Source organism: Aethalodelphis obliquidens, unplaced genomic scaffold, assembly GCF_003676395.1.
Source record: "Aethalodelphis obliquidens isolate GAN/ISIS:26980383/991018 unplaced genomic scaffold, ASM367639v1 scaffold1, whole genome shotgun sequence".
Lineage (NCBI taxonomy): Eukaryota > Metazoa > Chordata > Mammalia > Artiodactyla > Delphinidae > Aethalodelphis > Aethalodelphis obliquidens.
Window position 1 is genome coordinate 69,951,118 of NW_020837945.1, and position 24,599 is coordinate 69,975,716.

At 41.4% G+C, this 24,599-nt stretch overlaps 2 protein-coding genes across 3 annotated transcripts in view; both read left to right on the forward strand.

The window, feature by feature from the left end:
• The window catches only part of KALRN (kalirin RhoGEF kinase), a 637,474-nt gene extending 622,839 nt beyond the window's left edge, over positions 1–14,635 (forward strand). For both annotated transcript variants that reach the window (XM_027106809.1, XM_027106855.1), the window contains 4 exons: positions 408–486; positions 6,316–6,516; positions 10,404–10,542; positions 11,100–14,635. In XM_027106809.1, coding sequence (XP_026962610.1) covers positions 408–486; positions 6,316–6,516; positions 10,404–10,542; positions 11,100–11,645 — 965 coding nt within the window. In that variant the 3' untranslated portion in view covers positions 11,646–14,635. The remainder of the gene's footprint in view (positions 1–407; positions 487–6,315; positions 6,517–10,403; positions 10,543–11,099) is intronic.
• A 5,509-nt stretch (positions 14,636–20,144) lies between these two features.
• The window catches only part of UMPS (uridine monophosphate synthetase), a 47,236-nt gene continuing 42,781 nt past the window's right edge, over positions 20,145–24,599 (forward strand). The window contains exon 1 of the mRNA XM_027106884.1: positions 20,145–20,362. Within this exon, the coding sequence (XP_026962685.1) occupies positions 20,207–20,362 (156 nt within the window). The 5' untranslated portion in view covers positions 20,145–20,206. The remainder of the gene's footprint in view (positions 20,363–24,599) is intronic.

A 24,599-nucleotide genomic window follows, 5' to 3' on the forward strand; every position in this document is an offset into this window, starting at 1 on the left:
CCTTGGCCGTATAACTCTTCCCCTTTCCTCTCTGCTGCAACCTCCCTGCAACCCTGATTCTCACTGGCTTTTCTAGGCCTTTCAAAGTGTTTTTCTTTCTCCCTTTTAATTTTTTCTAGCAGATTTCTATTTGACAACATCCGGAAGTTACATTTCTGATTGTTCGGAGTTTTCCCTTCGTTTATGGAGATGGTACAGGGAGTCTGACTCTGTCATGTCAGTTTCCCCTTGGATAATATTTTTTTAAGATAACATTTCAGAGAATTGTGGCATTTTCCCACTGAGTTAGATTCCATATTTAGTCATGAGAATTGCTTTGGGGGTGATGCTGGAGCTTTTCTGTTAACCTTTTCGTTATTCTTATATGGCTTTCTCAATATTATAAATGGATTCTTTCTCTTCCAAAGATGCTGCAGCTGATGGTACCACCATTTCTTGGAAGGAAAACTTTGATTCAGCTTATACGGAGCTGAATGAAATTGGAAGGTAATAACCCAGTTTTCTGTTCCTTTATTCATGAACACTTAAAAACATCACATGATAATAACGACTTCTTGTTTTGTGTTTCTTTCACTAAGGGTCTTGTTTTGTGTTTCTTTCACTAAGGGCATTTTCTCTATACTAAGAAAAAACTAGAGTATTTATGTGTATTTTCTATGGTTCCTTTTCTAACTGCTTACATTAAAGTTCTCAGCCTTTCTACTTTTCTAATATAAGAATTTAAGGCTCAGTCATTTCTTCAAAGTACAATTTTAGCTAAATTCTGATATGTGGCATTTTCATTATTCAGTTCTAGGTATTTTTCCTTCAACTATGATTCTTTTCTTTGACCCAACTGTAGAACTGTTTTAAAATTTCCAAATGTATGAGATTTTAAAAAATTGTCTTCTTACTACTGATTTCTAATTTAATTGCTTTGTGGTTGGAGAATTTGGTCCACATGATACTGATTCCTTGATTTTTGTTGGGACTTGCTTTGTGAGTACTATATGGTCAATTTTCATAAGAAGTTCCATGTGTTCTTCAGAAGAATACATAAGCACTAATTGTTGGATACAGGTCTCTCTCTCTCTCTTTTGGTTAGAAAAATGTGTCCTCAAAAATGAAAAAGGATAGAAATGTGACTTTTAACAGAATAGTGAAAAATAATGTATCACCTGTCTCACAAAATCGTTGATGGGAAGGTTTTACATGCCTGTGATGTATTGGTCTCCAGGGGGTCTAGGTGAGAGAATGTGGGTAGATCTTACAAGTCACCCACCCTCCTGTGATGTGTAAATAAAAGAGCACTCACTAGCAATGGGCCATTAGCATCCTCTCCATCTCTGATTGACGGCTCTCAATGAACGGTAAAATTTCCTACGTGGTTGTGACAGAGGTTGTGGAGAGAGCAAAAATGTTTGTTATTCCCATTTCTTAGGCAGGAGTAACAATGTAATTCACTGCCTTTTGTTACAGCTCCTTTCATCAAAAACCAGCTTTAGCTCTACTTTCCTATCTTCTTTGTGTAGCCAAACAGAAAAGATAAAGCCAGTGGAAATTGACATGGTGATGATGATGAAGCTTTTTGAGTAATATAGTATTCTGGATACCATGCAGATAGTATACAAAGGTTATTTAAGCTAATCCTTACAACACCATGAGGTAGTGTTTGAGTAGATTTCCGGTAAAGGAAACTCAGGTTCAGGAGGTCAAGTAACTTTCTCAAAATCCCACAACTAGTACGTGTAGAACCAGGATTCAAACCCTGGGCCACCTGCCTTTAAGCCTGTGCTTGTTTTACTAATATATGTTGTTTCTCATCATAGCAATTTTTGTCAAAAATAAGTTCTAGTAGTTGAAATCTAGTTTTCTCCATGATATTAAAGTTTGTGAAGCTACATATGACCCCAATAATAAGCAAATCAAATCCCCATCTGGTTCTAAATGAAATTGGTTCCACCACCTGGATGTACCGGTTAATTCCTCCCCAAGGCCTGTATTTGCTGTTGATAGCCATAGGCTAAGGCATGTTTTACATAGAAGAGATGGACGTTTTGATATTTCTTAAGGGGAAATCAATTTTCTGATCTGTTCCAAGCAATTGATTTTTTTTTTAATTTCATCTTCAATAACCTGAAGCTCTCCCTCTCTCCCAAGTAGTATCGTCTTCATCTTTTTAGAAGATCCTTTAAAATGCTATATATTAACAGAATGGAAATAAAACATATAGATACTTACATGAGATACATAAAACATATCTGTGCCAGGGCCATGTAAGTGAGTCAGCTTTCTCCATCACACCTAAACCTAAAATTCTAGATCTATATGACTATCTTGTTAAAAATAGCTCTCCAGTAATTATTACAAAAAACAAAAAAGAAATAACTTCACTCCTGTAGCCCATCCATAGAAGCAAAGAGCACCTGAGCATGGCATACTTAACCAGAAATAAACTATATAGGCACCATTGCAGCTTAAAGAAGCCAAAGACTTATCCCTTGGGAATGCTACCTGGTTACCTGTACAGGATCCCAAAAGGTAGCGGTACCAGGCCTCCAGGTAAGGATGGCAGGTTGAACACAGGCATCCGTTTTCATTCCCTCCTGAGACTTCACTGAATCTACAGTAAAGGATGTTTTTTAAGCAGGCACGTAAAGATGAGGACATTGGAAGAAGAGACAGCAAGTATTAGAAGCAGAAAAGGAGGTGAAAGTGGCAAATGACTGAGAGACCTGAGAAACTCAGTCCAAGTCAGCTATGGGGTCAAGTGAGAGCCAGTGTAAGTTTTGCAGCAGAATTCCCGGAAGGCTCAGGTGCTGGAAGCATCCAGTACCTCTGGAAATATGTGTAATGAAGATGCTAAAATTGGAAGGGTTGTCTGAACCTCGTGTGAGAAGAAATTGTGGCTCCAGACCTCCTCCCCAGCTTCAGGTAGCTGTGTGATTGTCCTTCCCAATCAAGGAAAAGACTGACGATTTGTCCCCTGGAAAGGGTGAAACAGAGTGCCTCTGTTCTCAGGGACACCAGCCCCACTGAGGGCAATGGAACCATACTCCAAACAGGGCCACTGTGAGAATAGGTAAATGCTAGATTCTGAGGACCCCTGCTGTCCTACCCACCAGACCTCCAGAGGTGGACAGCCAGGGCCTCACCTTCCAGACAGAAAGTAGGAGGGTCTTTCTCTGGAGAATCTGACCAGCTCAAGAGGAAAGACTTAAAGATACTGACTCTGGAGTTTCCCCTGACAAGACAGTCCATTCAGATCACCCTACAGTGAAGGTCGAGTTGACAGGCTCCACCCACACACGCAGAGCTTCCAAACAGCTTTTTAGTCCCCAGCTTTTAAAATGAGCCAACTTCTGATGCTGGCCAAGATGGAGTAAGCCCATTGTAGCCTTTCTCTCCCACTGGCTACAACCAGAATCCATGGATGAAATACAGATAGCAGCTACCTGAGCATTCTGAGAAGTCAGTAACAGAGAGATTGGGGAGGGAAGTTAACACCTGAAAAAAGACGAGGACAGTGGCACTGAGTTTTCTGGGTTATTATGTTCTGAGGGGTTTTTTGTTTTTCTCCTGATCTCTTAGCTTTAACCCAAGGGTGGGCTAAATCAGTGAACTGTGCAGCAGGCACAGAGAGCAGAATCTGTAAGAGAAATCCACCTTGATGGCCAAAAGACAGGAAGAGAGCAGGGAGAGTCCTATTTTTTCCCCTTTCTTCTTTCTCTTTTTTTTTTTTTTTTTTTTTGCGGTACACAGGCCTCTCACTGCTGTGGCCTCTCCCGTTGCGGAGCACAGGTTCCAGACGCGCAGGCTCAGCGGCCATGGCTCACGGGCCCAGCCGCTCCGCGGCACGTGGGATCTTCCCGGACCGGGGCACGAACCCGTGTCCCCTGCATCGGCAGGCGGACTCTCAACCACTGTGCCACCGGGGAAGCCCCTCTCTTACTCTTTTACCCACAAGGGCATTTATGTGGAAGTGTATGAGGATGCCAGAGGCTAAAACTCTTGACAGAATCCCATATTTCTGGCCAGCGGAACTACAGAAAGTGTCCATTTGAGCTAAAGAATGTGGGAGAAGTCTCAGTGAGGAGAGAGCTAAATATTTTTATAAGAATCATATGCAAAGGATTAGGAATAATAATGCTTTGAACATTAACAGTTAACATCATCAATCACACTAGAAGTTAGAAGGCAATAGAATAATTCCTTCAAATTTTTTTTCAACCTAGAATTATACCCAGAGAAACTAACAATCAAATATAAATGTAGAATAAGCATGTTTTAGATATGCAAATCTCAAACAACTTATTTCCCATGCACTCTTTTTCAGAAAAGATTGAAGAATGCATTTTACCACAAAAAGGAAAAATAGTCATAGTTTACTAGAGGTTTAACTGTGACCAACACTGACATAGTTGCAATAATGGAAACACTGAATATTGATTACAATATAATTCTCTTGGGGGGACAGGGGATGGGAAAAGTGGTTATATGATGGGGACAAAGGAAGGAAAGAGACCAAAATCTCATCTTCTATAGTGGGATGTCAACAGATAATAACTAAAACTGAAAAGTCAAGAAATAGCCATACAAAATATACTATATTTAGAGTCATAGAAGTAAATACCTAAATAATCAGCAAAATACACTGAAGTGATATATTAAACTACCTCTAGAGGAAGAAAAATGGGGACGGGTGGAGGATGAGGCACTATTGTTTTTAATAAGAAACTTTGTTAAAGCTAATTGACTTTTCAAACCATGGGGATGCATAAATTTGATACACACAAAATATATTTTAAAAATTAAGGTAGCAGTGCCTTGACATAACCACTAATTCAGGAGCTCTCTCCTCAGCAATCAGTTGTTTTCCTGTATCCAAAGTCCTCTGGAAGGAGATGACCTATAATAAACAAACAAGAGAGGGCGCTGTTAAAACGCAGAATGGTAGTTTATTAATGGACGATGTAAAACAGAGCTGCCAGTTTGACCAAATACTTGTTCACTAGGCCAAGAATGATGTCTGACATGTCATAGGCATTTGGTTAATATTTGTCTAATACTTGCTTTATTAATTAGGGCTTTCTCTTCTTTGGGGAAAATCTATAGTAAAAAAAAATTATTATTATCAGGAAGTTGCTTGGTGAACACAGAGCCAGGTCAAGGAGTCTGTTGGACAATCTTAGTAGTGGCCATGGTGTCTGATGCATTCGTTTCTGTTAGAGGAGTGGACTGCCCTTTGGACTGCTCATTCCTCTGCTCTTGGGTTAGGGCACCTCATGAACAGGCTTTGGATGATGCTGCCTTATCACCTCTTTGACCCTCCCTCTCTCTGCTTCCATTGCTGACCAGTTTCTCCACCTATCTCACTCTCTTACTACCTTCCATAGGCCTGCAGGTGAGTCTGGGAACCATTCTGTCTATTTCAGCTACAGTTAATTTTGTTAGATATAAAAATGGCATGGTGGTTATATATTTTCAAATGTCCTTGTCAACTAGAGATGCAAACCAAGTATTTATGCAAGAAATAACATGCACTTAAAACACTCCAGATGAGGCTTCCCTGGTGGCGCAGTGGTTGAGAGTCCGCCTGCCGATGCAGGGGACACGGGTTCGTGCCCCGGTCCGGGAGGATCCCACATGCCGCGGAGCGGCTGGGCCCGTGAGCCATGGCCGCTGAGCCTGCGCGTCCGGAGCCTGTGCTCCACGACGGGAGAGGCCACAGCAGTGAGAGGCCTGCATACCGCAAAAAAAAAAAAAAAAAAAAAAACTCCAGAAAAAAAAGGACAGGAGGTGGGAAAAGAACAGATGAAAGGTTGGCAAAACGTTGATAATTGTTGAAGCTGGCTGCTGGGTACACAGAAGATCTGTTCTACTATTCTCTCTACTTTTGTGTATATTGGAAATTTTCTGTAACAGAAGGATCATAAATATAAAATAAAATGAAAAAATTGCCTCTTTAGAAAATGTTTTGAAATTACCGTAAAGCAGAATTCCTCCTTCTTTAACATTGTCACTGTTATATATTATAGAAATATATTCTGTTCAGAAAAGAAAACTGAACCTGTGGTTGATGTTCAAAATGACAGAAAAATATAATGACTAAAAATATTGTTTAGTTTTTTGCATCTCAAAGAACCCTAAAATGCTAAGAAAGGAAAGATGGCTTTTCTGAATGATAACATTATAATTAGAAGTACAGAAAAGTCGATTCCTAATAAAATGTTACTGTCTAATCACTTTGGATAAAACTTCTCATATCCTTCAATAAAATGATACCTAGTTGATTGAGGAATCTTGGCAAAACACTTTCTTCCTTTTGTTTTCCAGAGGCCGGTTCTCCATAGTAAAGAAGTGCATTCACAAAGCTACTCGCAAAGATGTCGCTGTGAAATTTGTTAGCAAAAAAATGAAGAAAAAAGAGCAGGCTGCCCACGAGGCTGCCCTACTTCAGCACCTGCAGCATCCCCAATACATCACTCTCCATGACACCTATGAGTCCCCCACTTCCTACATCCTGATTTTGGAACTGTAAGTATAGGCGTCATCTCTCGAAGGTGGTCCCGAGCTATCTGGGTTATTTCTTGCCCACAATTAATGGAAATGGCAGTTACATTTCATACAATGTCTTCTAGTTTACAGAGTGTTTTATGTAACATGCACTCTCCACTGTATAAAAACGTTATTCCCATTTTATAGATCAGAAAGTCAAGGATAAGGAAGATCATTAAAAGTAGCTCCTTAGGGCTTCCCTGGTGGCGCAGTGGTTGAGAGTCCACCTGCTGATGCAGGGGACACGGGTTCGTGCCCCGGTCCGGGAAGATCCCACATGCCGTGGAGCGGCTGGGCCCGTGAGCCATGGCCGCTGAGCCTGCGCGTCCGGAGCCTGTGCTCCGCAATGGGAGAGGCCACAATAGTGAGAGGCCCACGTATGGCGAAAAAAAAAAAAAGTAGCTCCTTAAAACTATGAAATGGAGAAGCTGGGACTTGAACCCACATCTCTCTCACTCAAGTTTTCATCTTCTTTCTCTTATGGACTCTTGGGCTGGGCAGGAGTTTAGGAAAAGCTTATGGATAGTGGGCTTATTGACAGGGGTGGAGTTGAATTAGAGAGAGGGGTTTGTGCATCTATCCACTGCCATAGCATCCCCAATCTACCACCCAAGAAATTCCTTTAAGGGCAGAATCTTACCCTCAAAACCTTCCACTCATTCCAGATTTTCTAGGGACTCAGGCAGCCATATACTTGGGGCTACGTACTGGGCCCCGGAATAGACCAATAAGGTCACATCCTTCCCACTTCTTCCCCAGGCTAAGAACAGAGATCGTGCTCTGTGGTTTAGGGAGATCTTACAGAGGCTAAAGAGAACAATCTTTTCAGAAGTATGGAGCCCTCGTAGAAATGTTGTCTGATTGGTGCTGATGAGGCCCTGCGCCTGGAGAGGAGATAGACATTTACACCGAAGACCAGTGCTGTGTCTGGCTCCACATGAACCTACGTTCCGTAGAGAAGCACCTCTGTTTACACCTTTCAACTGTCATTTTAGTCTTGCTCTTGTGTGCTTGTTAGTCTAGGTGTGTTGGGGGGGGGGGGGCGGAGGGAGGGGTTCAAAGCAGTAACTTTCTGTAAATTTATTTATGATGAAAAAAGAAAGCCAAAATGCAAACATCTTAGGCTACATTTTTTAACTGGTTGAAAAGAAACAAGAGGAGAAAAACCATCACTGTTAGTAATTGTAATCCTTTTGTGATACTTAACTTTCTATAGCTGTGTAGTAGCTGGTAAGTTGTCACTTTGTTTTTCTTTTTTTTCGATTGATAAAAATAAGTTTAATTTATATGCACGTTAGCCACTTATTCTGACCTCATGCTTTACTATTTAGTCCAGTTCTTTTTTTTTTTAATTTTTATTGGAGTATAGTGAAGATTGTCACTTTGGATTTCATAAATACATTTACAAACAGCCTTTCAGAGCCTAACCTGTTTGTTAAGAGCTTCCTAACTCAAAAGGTACATTCTGTTGACAGTGAACTATGTTTGTTTACAAGTGACAACATGTTGTACTTGAGTTCCAATAAAAAGTATTGTCACTTTTGTATCAACCGAGGTGGTACAGCAGACCCAGAACCTTTGCCTCTTCAGACTTGTCAGTTACCATTCTGAGGGAAGGTGTTGACTACCAGGCTGCCACAGAGTTATGGAAAGAAGCTGTTCTTGGCATGGAGAACCTGGGCTCTAATTCCAGCTCTGTGATTTGGGGCAGTGTACTTAGTTTCCTGGGCCTCAGGGTCCTTATCTGTGGATTCTGAAGATGTTTCCACTTCTCAGAGATGTTGCAGGGATTAACTGAGATGAATATTGCATTTACTATGTGCCACCCACTGTGTAGACCTGGGCCTGGGTGGCAGGAACAAAGATGAAATGTTATATTTCTTTTTTTTTTTTTCTTTTTTTTGGCGGTACGTGGGCCTCTCACTGTTGTGGCCTCTCCCGTTGCGGAGCACAGCCTCCGGACGCGCAGGCTCAGCGGCCATGGCTCACGGGCCCAGCCGCTCCGCGGCATGTGGGATCTTCCCGGACCGGGGCACGAACCCGTGTCTCCTGCATCGGCAGGCGGACTCTCAACCACTGCGGCACCAGGGAAGCCCTAAATGTTATATTTCTTGCCCTTGAGGAGTTAGAAGTCTAATGAGAAAGTCCATAGGTAAATGAATGATTTCAGCATAGCCTGGTAAATGCATATTTTGGAGAGAGTTGTGTGAGAACATAGAGAGGGGCTTGGCTGGACTTGAGGTTCAGGGAAGATTTGTGGAGAGGCAGTACCTGAGCTAAACCCTGGTTATGCCATGACTCTGGGTACCCCTTTGGTGGCCATCTAAATTGCTGGTAGAGCTTTTCTCTACCAGGCAACCGAGGTTCTGATTCCCTAGTCTAGGGAGGGACCTGGGCATCTGCATTATCTAAGCGCTCTAAGGATGAACTTGGTGGCTGAGACTTTCTGGTCTCAGAGTAGAGCTACTGTTAACTTCTCCCTAAAATGCTCTAAGAAGTTCAGGGGGCTGCATCTAACAAGCCCAGTCCTACTCCACTCCATGCTCACCACCCCTATCCCACCCTGGCAGGATCAGGGGAAGGCAAAGGAGGGCTTCATGGGACCTAGCCTTTAATCCTGTCAAGGAAAGTGGGAGAAGAGAACAAGTTTGTGGGAAGGAATAAGCTAGAGAAGAGAATGGAAACTTGGCAGGGGGATGTCAGCTGTGTTCAAAAGCAGTTTCTGATTCTGGCTCAGGCTCCTCTGCCTGGGCCTTTCCTGGGGATGGGCCTCCATGGCCCAATGCATATTAGAGACCAGCTGCCTGACATCTGGTCACTCCCTGCTAAAGAGGGCCCAGAGCACCTGGAAATAGTTGCCATTTATTGCACACTTACTATTGCTACCAATTATGCTTAAATGCCTCATTGTCTCACTTGATCCTTGGACAATCCTCATAATGAAACAGCTATTATTATTGTTGTTGTTGTTACTCTAAAGATGAAGAAACCAAAACACAGAGAGTTTAAATGACTTGCTCCAAGCCGCCAACCTGTTAGTGGCAGAACCAGGATTTGAATCCAGGTCTGGCTGGCCCCTTGTACCAGGCTTTCAGATATAGTTTTTAAGGTTGGAAAGTTGCCCAAGAGGGATGGGATTCAAAAGGGGGTCAAGAATGCCAAGATCAGGGCTTCCCTGGTGGCACAGTGGTTGAGAGTCCGCCTGCCGATGCAGGGGACACGGGTTCGTGCCCCGGTCCGGGAAGATCCCACGTGCCACGGAGCGGCTGGGCCCGTGAGCCATGGCCGCTGAGCCTGCGCGTCCGGAGCCTGTGCTCCGCAACGGGAGAGGCCACAACAGTGAGAGACCCGTGTACCGCAAAAAAAAAAAAAAAAAAAAAAGAAAGAATGTCAAGATCAAACTTTGCCTAGTTTCTGTTTTTCCCCAACTAAAAATTGACAAGTAAAAGCTATTTGCAAGACATATATGAGGTTCCTTGAAGCCACCAGATTCCAGTTATTCAGACAATTGCAAGATCTCTCTCTCCCTCCTTTCTCTATTTTGCAATCTAATCTCTCTTAAAGGGGTGTCAGACCTTTTTCCTTGTGAGCAGTTTCAAAAGTTAATGAAACATAATGTGTCTTAAGGTTATACAGATTTCTTCCCTGAAACATGCATGTATCTATCTATCTATCTATCTTTTCAATATAAGTTCTGAACATTGTACTAACTTTGGGCTCTAACTAAAATATGCATGTGTTGCAACATTGATCTTCATTTATAATAGGGAGTAGGAGAAATGTTAGCAAACTTACAGATTTGTGTGTGTGTTATTTTTGTTTTCTTTATAAACGTATTTCCTTTGCCTTTTCCTCCCTATTTTCAGGATGGATGACGGCCGACTCTTAGACTACCTTATGAATCATGATGAGCTGATGGAAGAAAAAGTAGCTTTCTACATACGAGACATCATGGAAGCCCTGCAGTACCTTCACAACTGCAGGGTTGCACATTTGGACATAAAGGTAATAAGAAGTAGCAACCCTAGCAGGGAAATGGTTAAGTCTAACCTGCCAGTCATTACCCTCGAGGGAGGTAAATTCTCATTTTATTTACTTACATTCGAATCCCTGTGAATATTAAACACAAAATGGGTTGTCACAATTTAAGTGTGTTATTCGTGAATTAGTGAGAACACTCCAGAGTCACGTGACACCTGGGGTTAGAGAAGGGAGGGAGGCTTTAACAACCTTGTCTAACTTTATAGACGGAATCCACTAAATGTCACCATCTTTTTGAAAAAGAAGCCCCTGTTCTCCAAAATAAATAATTTATCCTTTTCTTGATGTAGTGCGGAAGTAAGGGCTAGTTAAGAAGACATGATTTCCAATGTCAAACAACTTCCCTAAAGTACCATTTAACCTCAGCGTTTAGTTCAGTTTGAACATAGGGAATGTCCCATATACTACAGGCTTTATCAAAGAATGGCAGAACCGTGTCTGAATGGATGGAGTCCTACTGGTAGTCAAAACAGAGAGCTGAACTTGCCTTCTCTTATCCCCACCTCCTTGGATCTCCGCAGCCTGAAAACCTGCTCATTGACCTTCGGATTCCAGTGCCTCGCGTGAAGCTCATTGACTTAGAGGATGCTGTCCAGATCTCAGGTCACTTCCACATCCACCACCTGCTTGGGAACCCTGAGTTTGCTGCCCCAGAGGTGATCCAAGGCATCCCTGTGTCCCTGGGCACTGATATCTGGAGCATCGGGGTTTTGACATATGTCATGCTGAGCGGGGTCTCCCCTTTCTTGGATGAGAGCAAGGAGGAGACATGTATCAACGTATGCAGGGTGGATTTCAGCTTCCCCCATGAGTACTTCTGTGGCGTGAGCAATGCTGCCAGAGATTTCATCAATGTGATCCTACAGGAAGACTTTCGGAGGCGGCCCACGGCAGCCACCTGCCTGCAGCACCCATGGCTGCAGCCCCACAATGGCAGCTACTCCAAAATCCCCCTGGACACCTCCCGCCTGGCGTGCTTCATAGAGCGCCGCAAGCACCAGAACGACGTTCGGCCTGTTCCCAACGTCAAGAGCTACATTGTCAACCGGGTAAACCAAGGGACGTAGCCGTCTCCCAGCCCTCGAGGTTTCACATGGAAGTGCAGTGTGAACCAAAGCAAGACTGAATGTGTCTGTAAATAATTCTGTTCATGATTTCACTCCACGCGGTTTTCTGGATGGAGAGATGTACCTCTTAAACCTCCTCAGTGGTTTTTCAGGGTCTGAGCAGCAGTCAAATCACCCTAAGTCCAGGGACTTTTCAGAAGGTCATCCAGAAGGGATACAGATGCAAAGAGTCACGGAAAGTATTCAAAAGAGAGGCAAAGATAAGAAGAATAGCAGCTGTTATGAAATTTTAATTGCGTGTTCCAAAATGAGTGGTTAACTGGGCAAAACTTCGGCTCACTGAAGTGAGTATAAAACGTTTCCGCCTTGGCTGAAATTTTAAGCAAAAAGTTCTATTTAACAGAGATGTCATGTATGTCAACTATACTGGATTAGATTACTTAGATATAGTTTCTTAATAGGATACATGTACACATACGGTAAAATATATCGCATCCAGCTTTCAGAGTTTTATAATATAGAGATATATATGAAATCAATCGTAAGTAACTTTGAGTACTCCAGGTAAGACAGTGACTTATTTACTGAAGCATTACATTGTTTTGACTAAGCACAATTAGATGACAGGTTTTTTAGAGCATTTTATAAATCTTGTATAGAACTCTTTTACCAGAACCTGTGCATTAAGAGAAAGCAATGTTACCCTTTCGCAATCTGTGAATGAGAAGATTTTTCTCTCCGTCACAGGTATTTGACTAACCTAGGTTCTGTTTATGAAATGCTATCCCCAGATTCACTGGCAGCTCAGAGTTCATCTGGCAGGAAAGCCTGCCAGGAAATAAGTCCAAATACAGTAAGAGGTGTGGGGCTATTTTTTATGTCTACACTGGGTTTCAAATAGGTAACAAATAAAACAGGTTCATACAGAAGTGCAAATAGAAACCTTTCCTACAGTTCCTGTGAACAACATAACAATGCTTTCTGATGTTTTCTGCCGCTGCAGAATGCAGTCCTCTGAAAGCTGGCCTGCTTTATTTCTAACCCCTTATGGAAGTGAAGGGGTGCTTACGAAAAGGAGGCAGCCATATAGGCCTCTTAAAGGCCTGGTCCCAAGTCCTTTCTGAAGCCATGGACTAAAATCTGATACATCACCCTAGCAGAGCATTGAGTTTTAACTGTGATTGCAATATCTATCACCTCTCAGCCACCAATATTTCCCTGGGCTAAAAGGACTAATTGCACTTTGAGGCCAACACTGCTTTCTGGTGTATATTCTCTGTACAAGATGATTATGAACTGCCCTTTTTTCCACTGGTGGGAAAAAAAAATTAAACCTGGGCATTTCATGGCTTTTTCTTCCTTTCTTTTGTTTTTTTTTGGTTTTTTTTTTTTTTAGTTTTGGGGAAAGAGTTTTTGTGTTTGTATTTGTACGTGATCCACCCTTTGTTTCCGAGAATGTGTTTCCAAAATTGCTGTTATGCGAATGATATTTTAAAAATATAACTTAACTGTTTGTCCAAATCAGGTTTAATGGCATCGCTTCTCTCCTGTAGTAGGATTGAGAAAATTTCTGCTTGCACTCAGGAGTGCAAGCAGAAAAGTTTATGAAGGATAAATAGAACTACAAACCAATCTTAATGAAGAGGAATGGTGGAAACTAAGCCTGAACGTTAATATATAAAAACACTTATTCCCACAGTGGAAATGTAGAATTAAAAATACTCATCATTCTTTTCCATTGGTAACAAAGTCAATTTCCTCATCCACCCTCCACCTCATCCCATCCAAGATTATAGATTAATAAATTAGTAGAAAGTACAAGCAATAAGACTAGATAGCACTTATGTATTTTCAGGATTAACCAAATATGTGGAAACTGACTCCGACTGTATTCGTTTCTTAGTTTTCATATGGCCCTGGGTCATCAAGGCTCCCTTCCTCAGAGCTCTCTCTTGACTAACCCTTTATATTCTTCATTCAAACCCATAGGTATATACAAATACTATATGATACAATATTTTGAAATTTAAAACATATTTACTAAAAACTCTTTTAGTAAATATGTCTTCATTATAAGATACAACATAAAAGAAGAAAGCCTGGTCCCTAGGGCACATCATGGGATAGATTACAGGCACTGAGGATTCCAGATATCTGTACAGTATGGCTTGGCGAGTTCTGTTCCATCCACTGTGGATGAGGAATAAAGAGCTCCCTGCTGAGTCATTGTGAATTTTTATGACCATGTAGGAGACAAGCTTGAGTTTCTGCTTGAGAAGGACAATGGTGTCCAGACTGCACAGGAGAGTGTTAATGAAGTCGTGTTGTCAGGAGGGCAGTTGACAGAGTATCAGGCAGAGCCAAAGCTTTTATAACAGGTTTTACATCAGAGTTGGGATGGTCCAGATGGGAGGTTGTTTGGAATCTCCCCCAAGTACACATGTTGGGGAAGTGAAGAGACAGGAGAGGAGGGACAGAGAAATGAAAAGTAGTATGACTTTGTTAACTGGACCCAAAGTACAATCATTAGAGTAGAATGGTTTTAATAGAGGCCCCAAAAGAAAGGGGGTATATTTTATATAGTCTGATAACTGAAGAAAACTAACAAGCAGTCATCCTATCTGCAAAGCTCCTGGTCCTTCGCAACAGGGATAAGATGATAGCATTCCTGGTTCAAGAATTCTCCATAGCAAGCTGGAAATAACAAGGAATCCCAGAAGATGGGGTTGGGAAATACACTTTAGGTTGCTCTGTGGGCAACTGTGGTGAGGGATGAAGGATTAGGAACCACCTTCTTGTACCTATTTTGACAGAGATATTTATTAATAGGATATATGTACACATACAGTATTTGTGGTAGAGAAGAGGGGAGAGACAAGGAAATAGTCCCCTTCTACTATAATTATGGTAGTTCTTGCAATCAAAACTTAACTAGGAATTAGTAAGAGTGAACTTCCAGTTGAAATGGGAAAAATAAATGTTGGTTAAGGTCACAAGTTTCTTGCTTGGCTTATATTCATTGCATAGGGTTTTGGGGGGGTTTTGTTTTGTAAGGGTGGGATGCAGAAAGAAGGAAACGATCAGGGACAACCCACAATAATTTTTCTAAGGTATAATAATTTACTTCATCTTTTATATTTGTTTCAAATTAAATAGATTTATATCCGCTTACAGCTGAATGTAGGAAAATTTTTAAGAAAAAAATCATAACGTTGGAGGTGTCCTTCAGGTCTCCGACAGCCATAAACACTCTTGGGGGAGTAGAGGAAGCAGAGGAAAAGCTGGCTGCACCGCTTTGTGGTTCACAAGTCTTTATAAATAGTAGTGCCTTTCAGAGGGGAGGTTGGGAGATAAAGAAGTTCATTGTATTTAGATTGACTGATACTGCAGCATTTTTTCTTTATTTTAAAATATCTTCTAAATGAAACCGTCTGAACATAGGGTGAGCCCAGGAATTCTTGAGTTTCAACCTCAGCTATTCCTGATTCGTCCTTTCTTACAGAAAGTCTTTGTTTTTTCTGCCCCAAATGTCCCCATTGTTAAAATGGGAGTTGGGGGGATGGAGGGAGGAATTAATCTCATAGGAATGTTGGGAAAATACCTTAGTTGGGATATCTAGAAAATACTTTGATTTTTTTAAAGTGCTACACACTGCCAGTGCTAAGAATTTTATCGACAGTAACTTTGAACATTCCAGGATTTCAATATTCATGTCTTTAGATACCATTTGAAAACCCATGAGATTAAATTCTATAAATTAATTTTAATTGGAAGTACTAGGTGCTCTTTGTCTGAGTGTTATTTGGTCTTAGCCTGTAATTTCAATCATTTAAAAGCTTGTGTACAGAAAAAGGTTAGGAGAGCTGATGAAGTGTTTGTCAATAAACTGTTTTCTCCAGTATGTCTTATGGCAGAAGCAAAGAGTTAGATGCCCTCCAAAGCAGCCGTGACACTCTTCTCAAGCTTTATGCTCTAGAAAAATTGACAGAGAAGAGCCCAAACAGCCACTTTCCTCACTGGGAGGGCAGAAGTGAGAATAAAACATTTTCTGATATCACAACTCATTTCTTCAGATTCTAACAGGTATCTATAATGAGGAAAATTAAACGTACAGGTGTAGAAATGAATTGGACTCTTAGTTTTCAGAGGGAAAACCTTGGATTTTTTTTTAAAGATAATTAGGTGTTTCAGGAGTAGCATATTTGCTTTTCCATAGTCTCCACGATTTAGTGCCCGTGAGTTAGTTGTTACTTTTTTTTTTTTTTTTTTTGCGGTACGCGGGCCTCTCACTGTTGCGGCCTCTCCCGTTGCGGAGCACAAGCTCTGGACGCGCAGGCTCAGCGGCCATGGCTCACAGGCCCAGCCGCTCCGCGGCATGTGGGATCTTCCCGGACCGGGGCACGAACCCGTGTGCCCTGCATCGGCAGGCAGACCCTCAACCACTGTGCCACCAGGGAAGCCCAGTCATTACTTTTTTCTTGCCCTGTGGAAGAGCATGGAAATTTAGATTTGTGAGAATATGAGGGAGCAAATATGTCATAAACTAGATGGTGGTTATTTCTGTGTATTAACTAAAACCTTGTCCCATGAATTTGATAGAAGAGGAAATATTTCAAACATAAGGTGTCTCTATAGTAGGGCAAAAGTGCAAACTCACCACTTCCTTGTTCAGTTTTGAGGAATGTGGGCCTTATTTATTTCTCTCCTGTGTAGCATCTCTGTGGAGTCTGGGTTAGGCAAACATAGTATGTGGGCTTTCAGTGTATTTATTTACATTACAGTTTTTCTTAACTATTTAAAATCTAGGGATCATTTGGAAATGAATGATTAAACCCAGGTTGGAGTTAGGAAGGATAAGGTTTACCAGTTCTCCACTAAGGAAAGGGGAGCTACCACATTAATATCCATTTTCTAAAAACTATAAGGCTCTTAGTTGTTTCATTAATTCTAGAGGATTAAAAACGACTGAAATTTGTCCATAGCATTAGACGTCTTTCACAGAGAATATTGTGCATGTGAGAAATCTATACAAAAATAGTAGAACACAGAAATATCACAGGCCATATTTTCTATGAAAGACATTTCTTCCTCATTTTCAGTACATGTAGAAGTTAGAGGAGAGGAAAAAACAATTACTCTAAGACAAATTTTCATCTTTAAGGGACATTTATGGAAAGACTGAAATTAATACTCATGGGCTATTGTGTTTCCTGTCAGCCTATTTACTGGGAGATTCTCAAATGTCGTCCGATTTACTTTTTATTCAAATGATCAAGATGAACTGTTTATTCAGATAAATGTTATTTCAGGTAGTGAGGACGGCTGAGAAAATGGAGGGTGGTAGAAAGGAGTGCAAATGACAATTCTCAGAGTCCCAATCCTGAGGCTTAATTTAAGCAAGCGAATTTGCTAGCCCAGGAATAGCTAGTGTAATAGTTCCATCAATGCCTGATTTCCATCAAGAAATGAAGCCACATCCTGGAGTGTTATGGAGACTGTTACTGTGATGTCAAAGACTGTGGTTATGAATTTGAAGTTAACAGAACATACATCTTCTCTTACTAACTTAAGCCATATCTGTCATCTCTGTGTTTGATTTTTTTGACCCTGGTGCTTTTTCTTCTGTTTCTGCCAAACTTTGGCCTACTCTGTGGGGAAGGTGGGTAAAACTAGTAGTTAGGACAAATGTGAAGACTGTGAAAAAACTAAACCTGTTCTTCAGAATGAGATCCTAGTCAGAGAACAGTAGTGATCAAAGTGCAAACTGTTGGAAAATATGGATATATGTACATCTGTACATGTATATAGTGTATAATATGTATGTATATGTTATTGCTCATATGCAGAAATCTATCCGGTTGAAGACAGCCCAGGTGTGTCAATTTTTCTAGTAGAAAACCATCTAGGGCCATTCAAAACCATTAGGGCTGATAGGTAGAGTTAGATTCTACTCACTGGGGAATTATTTGCTGTCTTTTGAAGCCTACAAAGCCAAATGAACAAAGCTTGAAACATAGTGGGACCATCGTATAGGTTATTCCTTTTACCTGGAGTCAGAAGGATCTTTATATTTGAATATTTAACAGTTGGTTTGCAAACTTCACTGGCACCTCTTGGTTTTGAGTGACCCCTCCCCACCAAGGCTTTTGAGAGTTTGAGGTGGGCATCTCTGGCCATTCAGATAAAGGGCCTTATCTGTAAGTGGACAGGTTTCCCCATAGGGACCATTATGCATATACATATACATATAAGTACGTACTTCCATCAGGCTTGTAACAATTGATTTAAAATCACTCCACAGTATTGATAAATAGCTCTATATTTTCAAGGTGCAGAAGAATTCCACAGCCTTAATTATTTCGGTGTCTTGCTGGTCTGCCTTAAGTGTATCTTCTGGGTTTTTGGTTGTCTCATTATTTTTAAATTTTTCTGCAGTTGTTCATTTTGTATGCACACAACGTCGTTTTGTAAAGGTAGGTTGTAAATATTTTATTTGTAAGTCAAAATCACTCATGTGTGATGTAAAGTGATGACCTGCTGTCTTGTTATTATTACTACAGTAAATGTTATAAGTTATGGATGAAACTTCAAAATGTACATCTCAAGTTATGCATTACTATAAATATACTATACTAAAGATATTATTTCTGGTGGTCTTTTGTTTTCTAATTAAAACTTCTGGTGGAAAGGAGTAATTTTTTTGCTCTTCCTCCAAATATATGAAAGCCTTTGACAAGGTGAAAATATTGCGTTATTATTACATAACACATTTTACCCAGCATTTGGAAAGAAAGCAACAATTTTGTTGCCTGGAGAAGTATTCAAAGGCATTTCTCTATCCAAAAGTGCCAAATAAGCCTCCCTGTGTGTTGTTAACTTCATTCTGATGTTTTATTTGGCAACTTCGTTAGAAAATTGGCAGGCCATTTGGGATGCATCTCACAAGTTTACGCAACATATTGTGGGCTCCAGGAATCTGGACTAGACTCTGCAGACATATCAGGCTTTGAAAGTCTGTGTGCGCCACCCAAGTGCAAATGAAAGTGATTCATAGTACACTGTCAATTAGCTAGAGTGTGTGAAAACAAAGGAAAATCTCATTTAAAGTGTAGTGAGGAAGCCCTGAAGGAGGAGCTTTCATGCACACACCAGCACATACCACCCTATGCAGCTTATTTTACATCCCTGGGCAGGAAGATGCTTACTTAACTTCTCTAGCATGACGGCGGAAGATGTTCTCCTTGCACACCAACAATGCAGCCAATAAGAAACTGTCACGACCCTGAACTCTTGATTTCCTCCAATGGACTTTCCTTCAAAGCAGCCCCTCCCAACTTCCCCTGTTTCTCTGTAAAGTAACATTCCTCGCCTTTGTTCTCCAGACTTGCCTATGTTTTGCCATAGTTTCCGTGCCTCAAACGCAATTCCTCTGCCATTCCCAAGTAAAACTCATTTTGTTGGTAAACTAACAGGCCATTTTATTCTTAACGCTGACAAGTATTTGGGATTGAAGTATTTTGATTAGATTATTTTGCACATAAGCAGAAAAATGTTTTAACAGTGGGTTTCTATTTCATCAAGATTTTACTGCATTTATTTGAAATGAGAACTGTCAAAAACATGGACTTCTTCACACTGGCTGGTCATCTTGCCTTCAGAGAAAACAGACAAACATAAAAGAACATAGAAACATAGGAATGACTTGAGAATCAATTTTATGAGTAACAATCGTGAGTCTATGGTTTTAAAGGTAATTATCCTTAAAGTATTGCCTTCTACCCACAATGGGAATTTCCTCTACTTTAAGGAATTTATTTGTGCATACAAAATACGCTTAGATTTTCAGATTAGCTGGCATGATTATCCTCCTGGATAACCTTGATACCAAGGTATCAATTCATCTTCTTCTGCTCTCTTCCCTCTCTTCTTCATCTACTATACACGTATTATGTGCCAAACACTTGTGCTACTCTAAATGATACTAAACCCACGTCCTCCTCCAGACGCAGAGGGCCGACAGAAGAGGTAATGAACAATTACCTGCTAAGAGCTTTATAGTCCCATGTGGAAATTGTTATGACACTGACATTTGCCAAATGCCATGAAGTTAATAAAAGAATTGAGCAAAGGTCCCCGTCTTCCAGAACTTACACTCTATTTGGAGAAAGGGGAGGGGACAGTGGTGTTTAATAACGGGCAAATAAAGATATGCTCGCCCAAGAAGGAGAATTAAGAGGACACTGCGCTATAAAAAGTAGGCAGGATTCATACAAATTCTCTTGAGAGTCTTGATTTTATGACCCTGGAGCCAATCTAACTATTGGGGCTTCCAAGTCCAGCGATTTCACTCACAGTCAGCGTCGGGGTAAAGTTCGCTACTACTGCCCGGAACCGGACCTGAAACCCTGGGCTCTGGCTACCTGGCACCCGGAGCTGAGCGGAGTGAGCTCGTCCAGCCGCCGGAAAAGGGGCCGGAAGAGGCGGGATTTCTCAGGTGACGTCACCGGGCGCCGCGGGTAAGCGGCGGTTTGGAGTTCGGAGTGAGCTGGGAGAGGGGGACGATGGCGGCCGATGATGCAGCTTTGGAGTCATTGGTAACGGGTCTGTACGACGTGCAGGCTTTCAAGTTTGGGAACTTCGTGCTGAAGAGCGGGCTCTCTTCCCCCGTGTACATCGACCTACGGGGCATCGTGTCTCGACCCCGTATTCTGAGTCAGGTACCTGCCCAGGAAAGGAAAGAAGAGGGGTTGGGTGGCGGGGATGGGGAACAGGAGGGGGGGGGGAATGACAGGAGTTGGGCTGTGGGTGACAGCAAAAGAGCCAAGCAGGCGGGTCGACCCTGCTGTCGGCCTGGTGGAGTCTGTTTGCGAAGCCCAGAGACCAGGAACTGTTAGGCTTTTGAGGACCTAGAGGGCAGCCTGCTGTGACTCGCTTGCTTTGACACGTGCTCTGCAAGAGAGTCGGGGAAACCCAGTTTGGGGCCTTGTCTTGCACAGAAGTACTTGAAAGAGTTCCGCGTATTTAACCTCGTGACAATGGGACGGCGGGGGGAGGGGAGGAAAAGGTGTGTTGGGGGAGAATTTGGTAGCTGTTTAAATACTTGGAAGGGCTCTTGCTAGGAAAGGGGGATTCGATTTTGCACTGTGTGGCCAGGAGCAAGAATTAAGGCCAGAGGCTGGACATTTCATGGAGGCAGTTTTTTGGTGAATAAAAGGGAAAAACTTTGTACAGATTAGAGTTTTCTAGCACAAGGCTTCTTAAACTCTGAGTAGATACGAATCACCTGGAATTTTGTTACAATGCATACTCTGATTGAGTAGATCTGAGGCGGGGTGGGAGGTTATGCATTTCTCACAAGCTGCCAGCAAAAGCTGCAGACCACAGTGTAAGTAGAAGGGTCTAAATGTGCTAATAGAGTTTCTACTAGCCGCATATGAATATTGAGCATTATGAATTTTTAAATTTATAGTCACATGCGACTAGTGGCTACCTTATTGGACCGTGCAGATATAGAACCTTTCAGTTATCACAGAAGTTCTATCTAGAAGACTTATGTACGTTTTCTCCATCACTAAGGGTTTATGTTTGCCCTTTGTGAACCCCAGTCTGATGTTATTATGAAAAGGACTGAAGCACTAGTTGATGTGGGTTAGACTATTCTCACCATCCAGAATCTTGCTATGGTGAATCTCGTCAGTGCTGAGAAAGTGGATGACTAGGGATCTTCTTTTGAAAAGTTGGTTTATTTTTGAAGAAGTCATCAGTTAACAGATGACTAAAAATTATTTTTTTGATACTAGATATTGGGGTGTGTGTGTATGTGTCTGTGCTTTTTGGTAGTTAACTCAGAAGGAGTTCAAAATATTGAGAGCTAGATATAACAGAACTCCTTTCATGTCTACTTATTTATGCAAATAGGGTTTCTTATTATTTGCACCCCCAAAAAGCAAAAGAACTTACACTGAATTCTGACTTCCTAGTAGTAATAGTCAACTACAGTAGATACATAAATTAATTGCCAGGATCAGGTACCATTCATCTCACTAAGAAATGCATTTCCAGGGCTTCCCTGGTGGCGCAGTGGTTGAGAGTCCGCCTGCCGATGCAGGGGACACGGGTTCGTGCCCCGGTCCGGGAAGATCCCACATGCCGCGGAGCGGCTGGGCCCGTGAGCCATGGCCGCTGAGCCTGCGCGTCCGGAGCCTGTGCTCCGCAACGGGAGAGGCCACAACAGTGAGAGGCCCGCCTACCGCAAAAAAAAAAAAAAGAAACGCATTTCCAAGATAATCTGTTTTTATGCTTCTATCAAAATTTGCAGATTATGTTTTAATTAATTTTATACTCATAACAATTGTAATGATAACAGAATTTTTAACACTTAGAGACTTACGGTCACAGGAAATTTTTAAAATTTACAATTTAGGGCTTCCCTGGTGGCGCAGTGGTTGAGAGTCCGCCTGCCGATGCGGGGGACACGGGTTCGTGCCCCGGTCTGGGAAGATCCCACATGCGGCGGAGCGGCTAGGTCCGTGAGCCATGGCCGCTGAGCCTGCGCGTCCGGAGCCTGTGCTCCGCAACGGGAAAGGCCACACAGTGAGAGGCCCGCCTACCGCAAAAAAAATAAAAATTAAAAATTAAAAAAAATAAATTTACAATTTAAAATTTCAGTTTACATACATTTTTGTTGTGGAGAAGTATCATAGAATGATTAGTAAAAGTTTTTCAAGCACAGATATATATTGCATTAGAATAAAGTTTTGTGGAGACAATGGAATGAAAATATGAGTTCAAAAAAATGTAAAATTTTCCAAGTTCATAATTCAGCATTTTCATTTGTTTTTTAAGCAGATGTTGAGTATCAAATCAGTATAGCATTTGGATCCTATTGTATTCACTTAAAGGAGTGGTGTAACAGTTCTAGGATAATATGTTAATTTTTTCAGTACTCTAGAAGTTACATTTTTTACAGCTTAAAAGTATTCATAAATTTTTCAAATCTTTAGAAATACAGGAACAAAAAATTCTGAACACCTCTGATCTAGTTCACTAAGTAACTGCTTTTCTTCTTAAAATAAGATGGTGTTGGGTGGGAGTATGCATTCTGGCATTAAAATGTGATGATTTATGTAGAAAAGGATATTATCAACTAGTGCTTCACACAGTAGGCTTTGTATTTATGAGACCTTTATTTTTTTTTAAAGTCACCTTTCTTTTTTTTTAATTAATTTATTTTTGGCTGCGTTGGGTCTTCGTGTTGGGTCTTCATTGCCGCGCACAGGCTTTCTCTAGTTGCGGCGAGGGGGGGCTACTCTTTGTTGCGGTGCATGGGCTTCTTGTGGCAGTGGCTTCTCTTTGTTGCGGAGCACAGCCTCTAGGTGCACGGGCTTCAGTAGTTGTGGCACGCGGGCTCAGTAGTTGTGGCTCATGGGCTCTAGAGTGCAGCATCAGTAGTTGTGGCGTGTGGGCTTAGTTGCTCCACGGACTTGGGATCTTCCTGGACCAGGGCTCGAACCCATGTTCCCTGCATTGGCAGGCGGATTCTTAACCACTGCACCACCAGGGAAGTCCTATGAAAACTTTAAGAAAACACTTTGGTGTATATTCTTCCATTGATTTTTTTATTAAGATATAATTGACATATAAAATTATATGAGTTTAAGGTGTACAACGTAGTGACTCTATTTGTATATATTGTGTAATGATTGCCGCAGCAAGTCTGGTTAACATGTCTGTGTTCATAGTTAAAAATTTTGTTTTCTTCTGCTGAGAACTTTTAAGATCTCTCAGTAACCTTCAAATATGCAATACAGTATTATTAACTATAGTCACCATGCTGTGTATTACATCCCCATGGCTTACTTATTTTATAACTGTAAGTTTGTACCTTTTGAATCACTTCACCCATTTTGCCTACCCACTACTCTCTGCCTCTAGCAACCACTAATCTGTTCTCTGTATCTATGACTTGTCTTTTTGTTTGTTTTTTTAAGATTCCACATATAAATGAGATCATGAAGTATTTGTCTTTCTCCATCTCACTTATTTTACTTAACATAATGCCTGTCAAGTCCATCTATGTTGAGCAAATTTCAATGTTTTACAGTTATCGTGGCTGAATAATATTCCTTTGTGTGTGTGTGTGTGTGTGTGTGTGTGTGTGTACCACATTTTCTTTATCCACTTGTTCATTCATGGTTGTTTTGCAAATTAGGTTGTTTCCATATCTTGGCTATTGTAAATAATGCTGTATTGAACATGGGGGTGCAGAAATCTTTTCAAGATAATGTTTTCATTTTCTTCAGATAAATATCCAGATGTGGAATTGCAGGATCACGTGGGAGTTCTGTTTTTAATTTTTCGAGGAACCTCCATACTATTTTCTACAGTGGCTGCACTAATTAACATTTTCTCCATCAGTGCACAAGGGTTCCATTTTCTTCATATCCTCACCAACACTTATTATTTCCTTTTTTAAAAATTAATTAGTTTATTCTTGGCTGCATCGGGTCTTAGTTGTGGCATGTGGGATCTTCATTGCAGCATGTGGGATCTTTCATTGCAGCGTTTGGGCTTTTCTCTAGTTGTGGCCTGCGGGTTTTCTCCATAGTTGTTGCTCACGGGCTCTAGAGCACGTGGACTCTGTAGTTTGCAGCACACGGGCTCAGTAGTTGTGGCACATGGGCTTAGTTGCCCCACGGTATGTGGGATCTTAGTTCCCCGATCAGGCATCGAATCTGCGTCCCCTGCATTGGAAGGCGGATTCTTTACCACTGGACCACCGGGGAAGTCCTTATACTTATTATTTCTTGCTCTTTTGATAATAGCCACTCTGAAAGGTGTGAAGTGATATCACATTGTGGTTTTGATGTGCATTTCCCTGATGATTAGTGATACTGAGCATCTTTTCATGTGCCTGTTGGCCATTTGTATCAATATGTCTTCTTTGGGAAAATG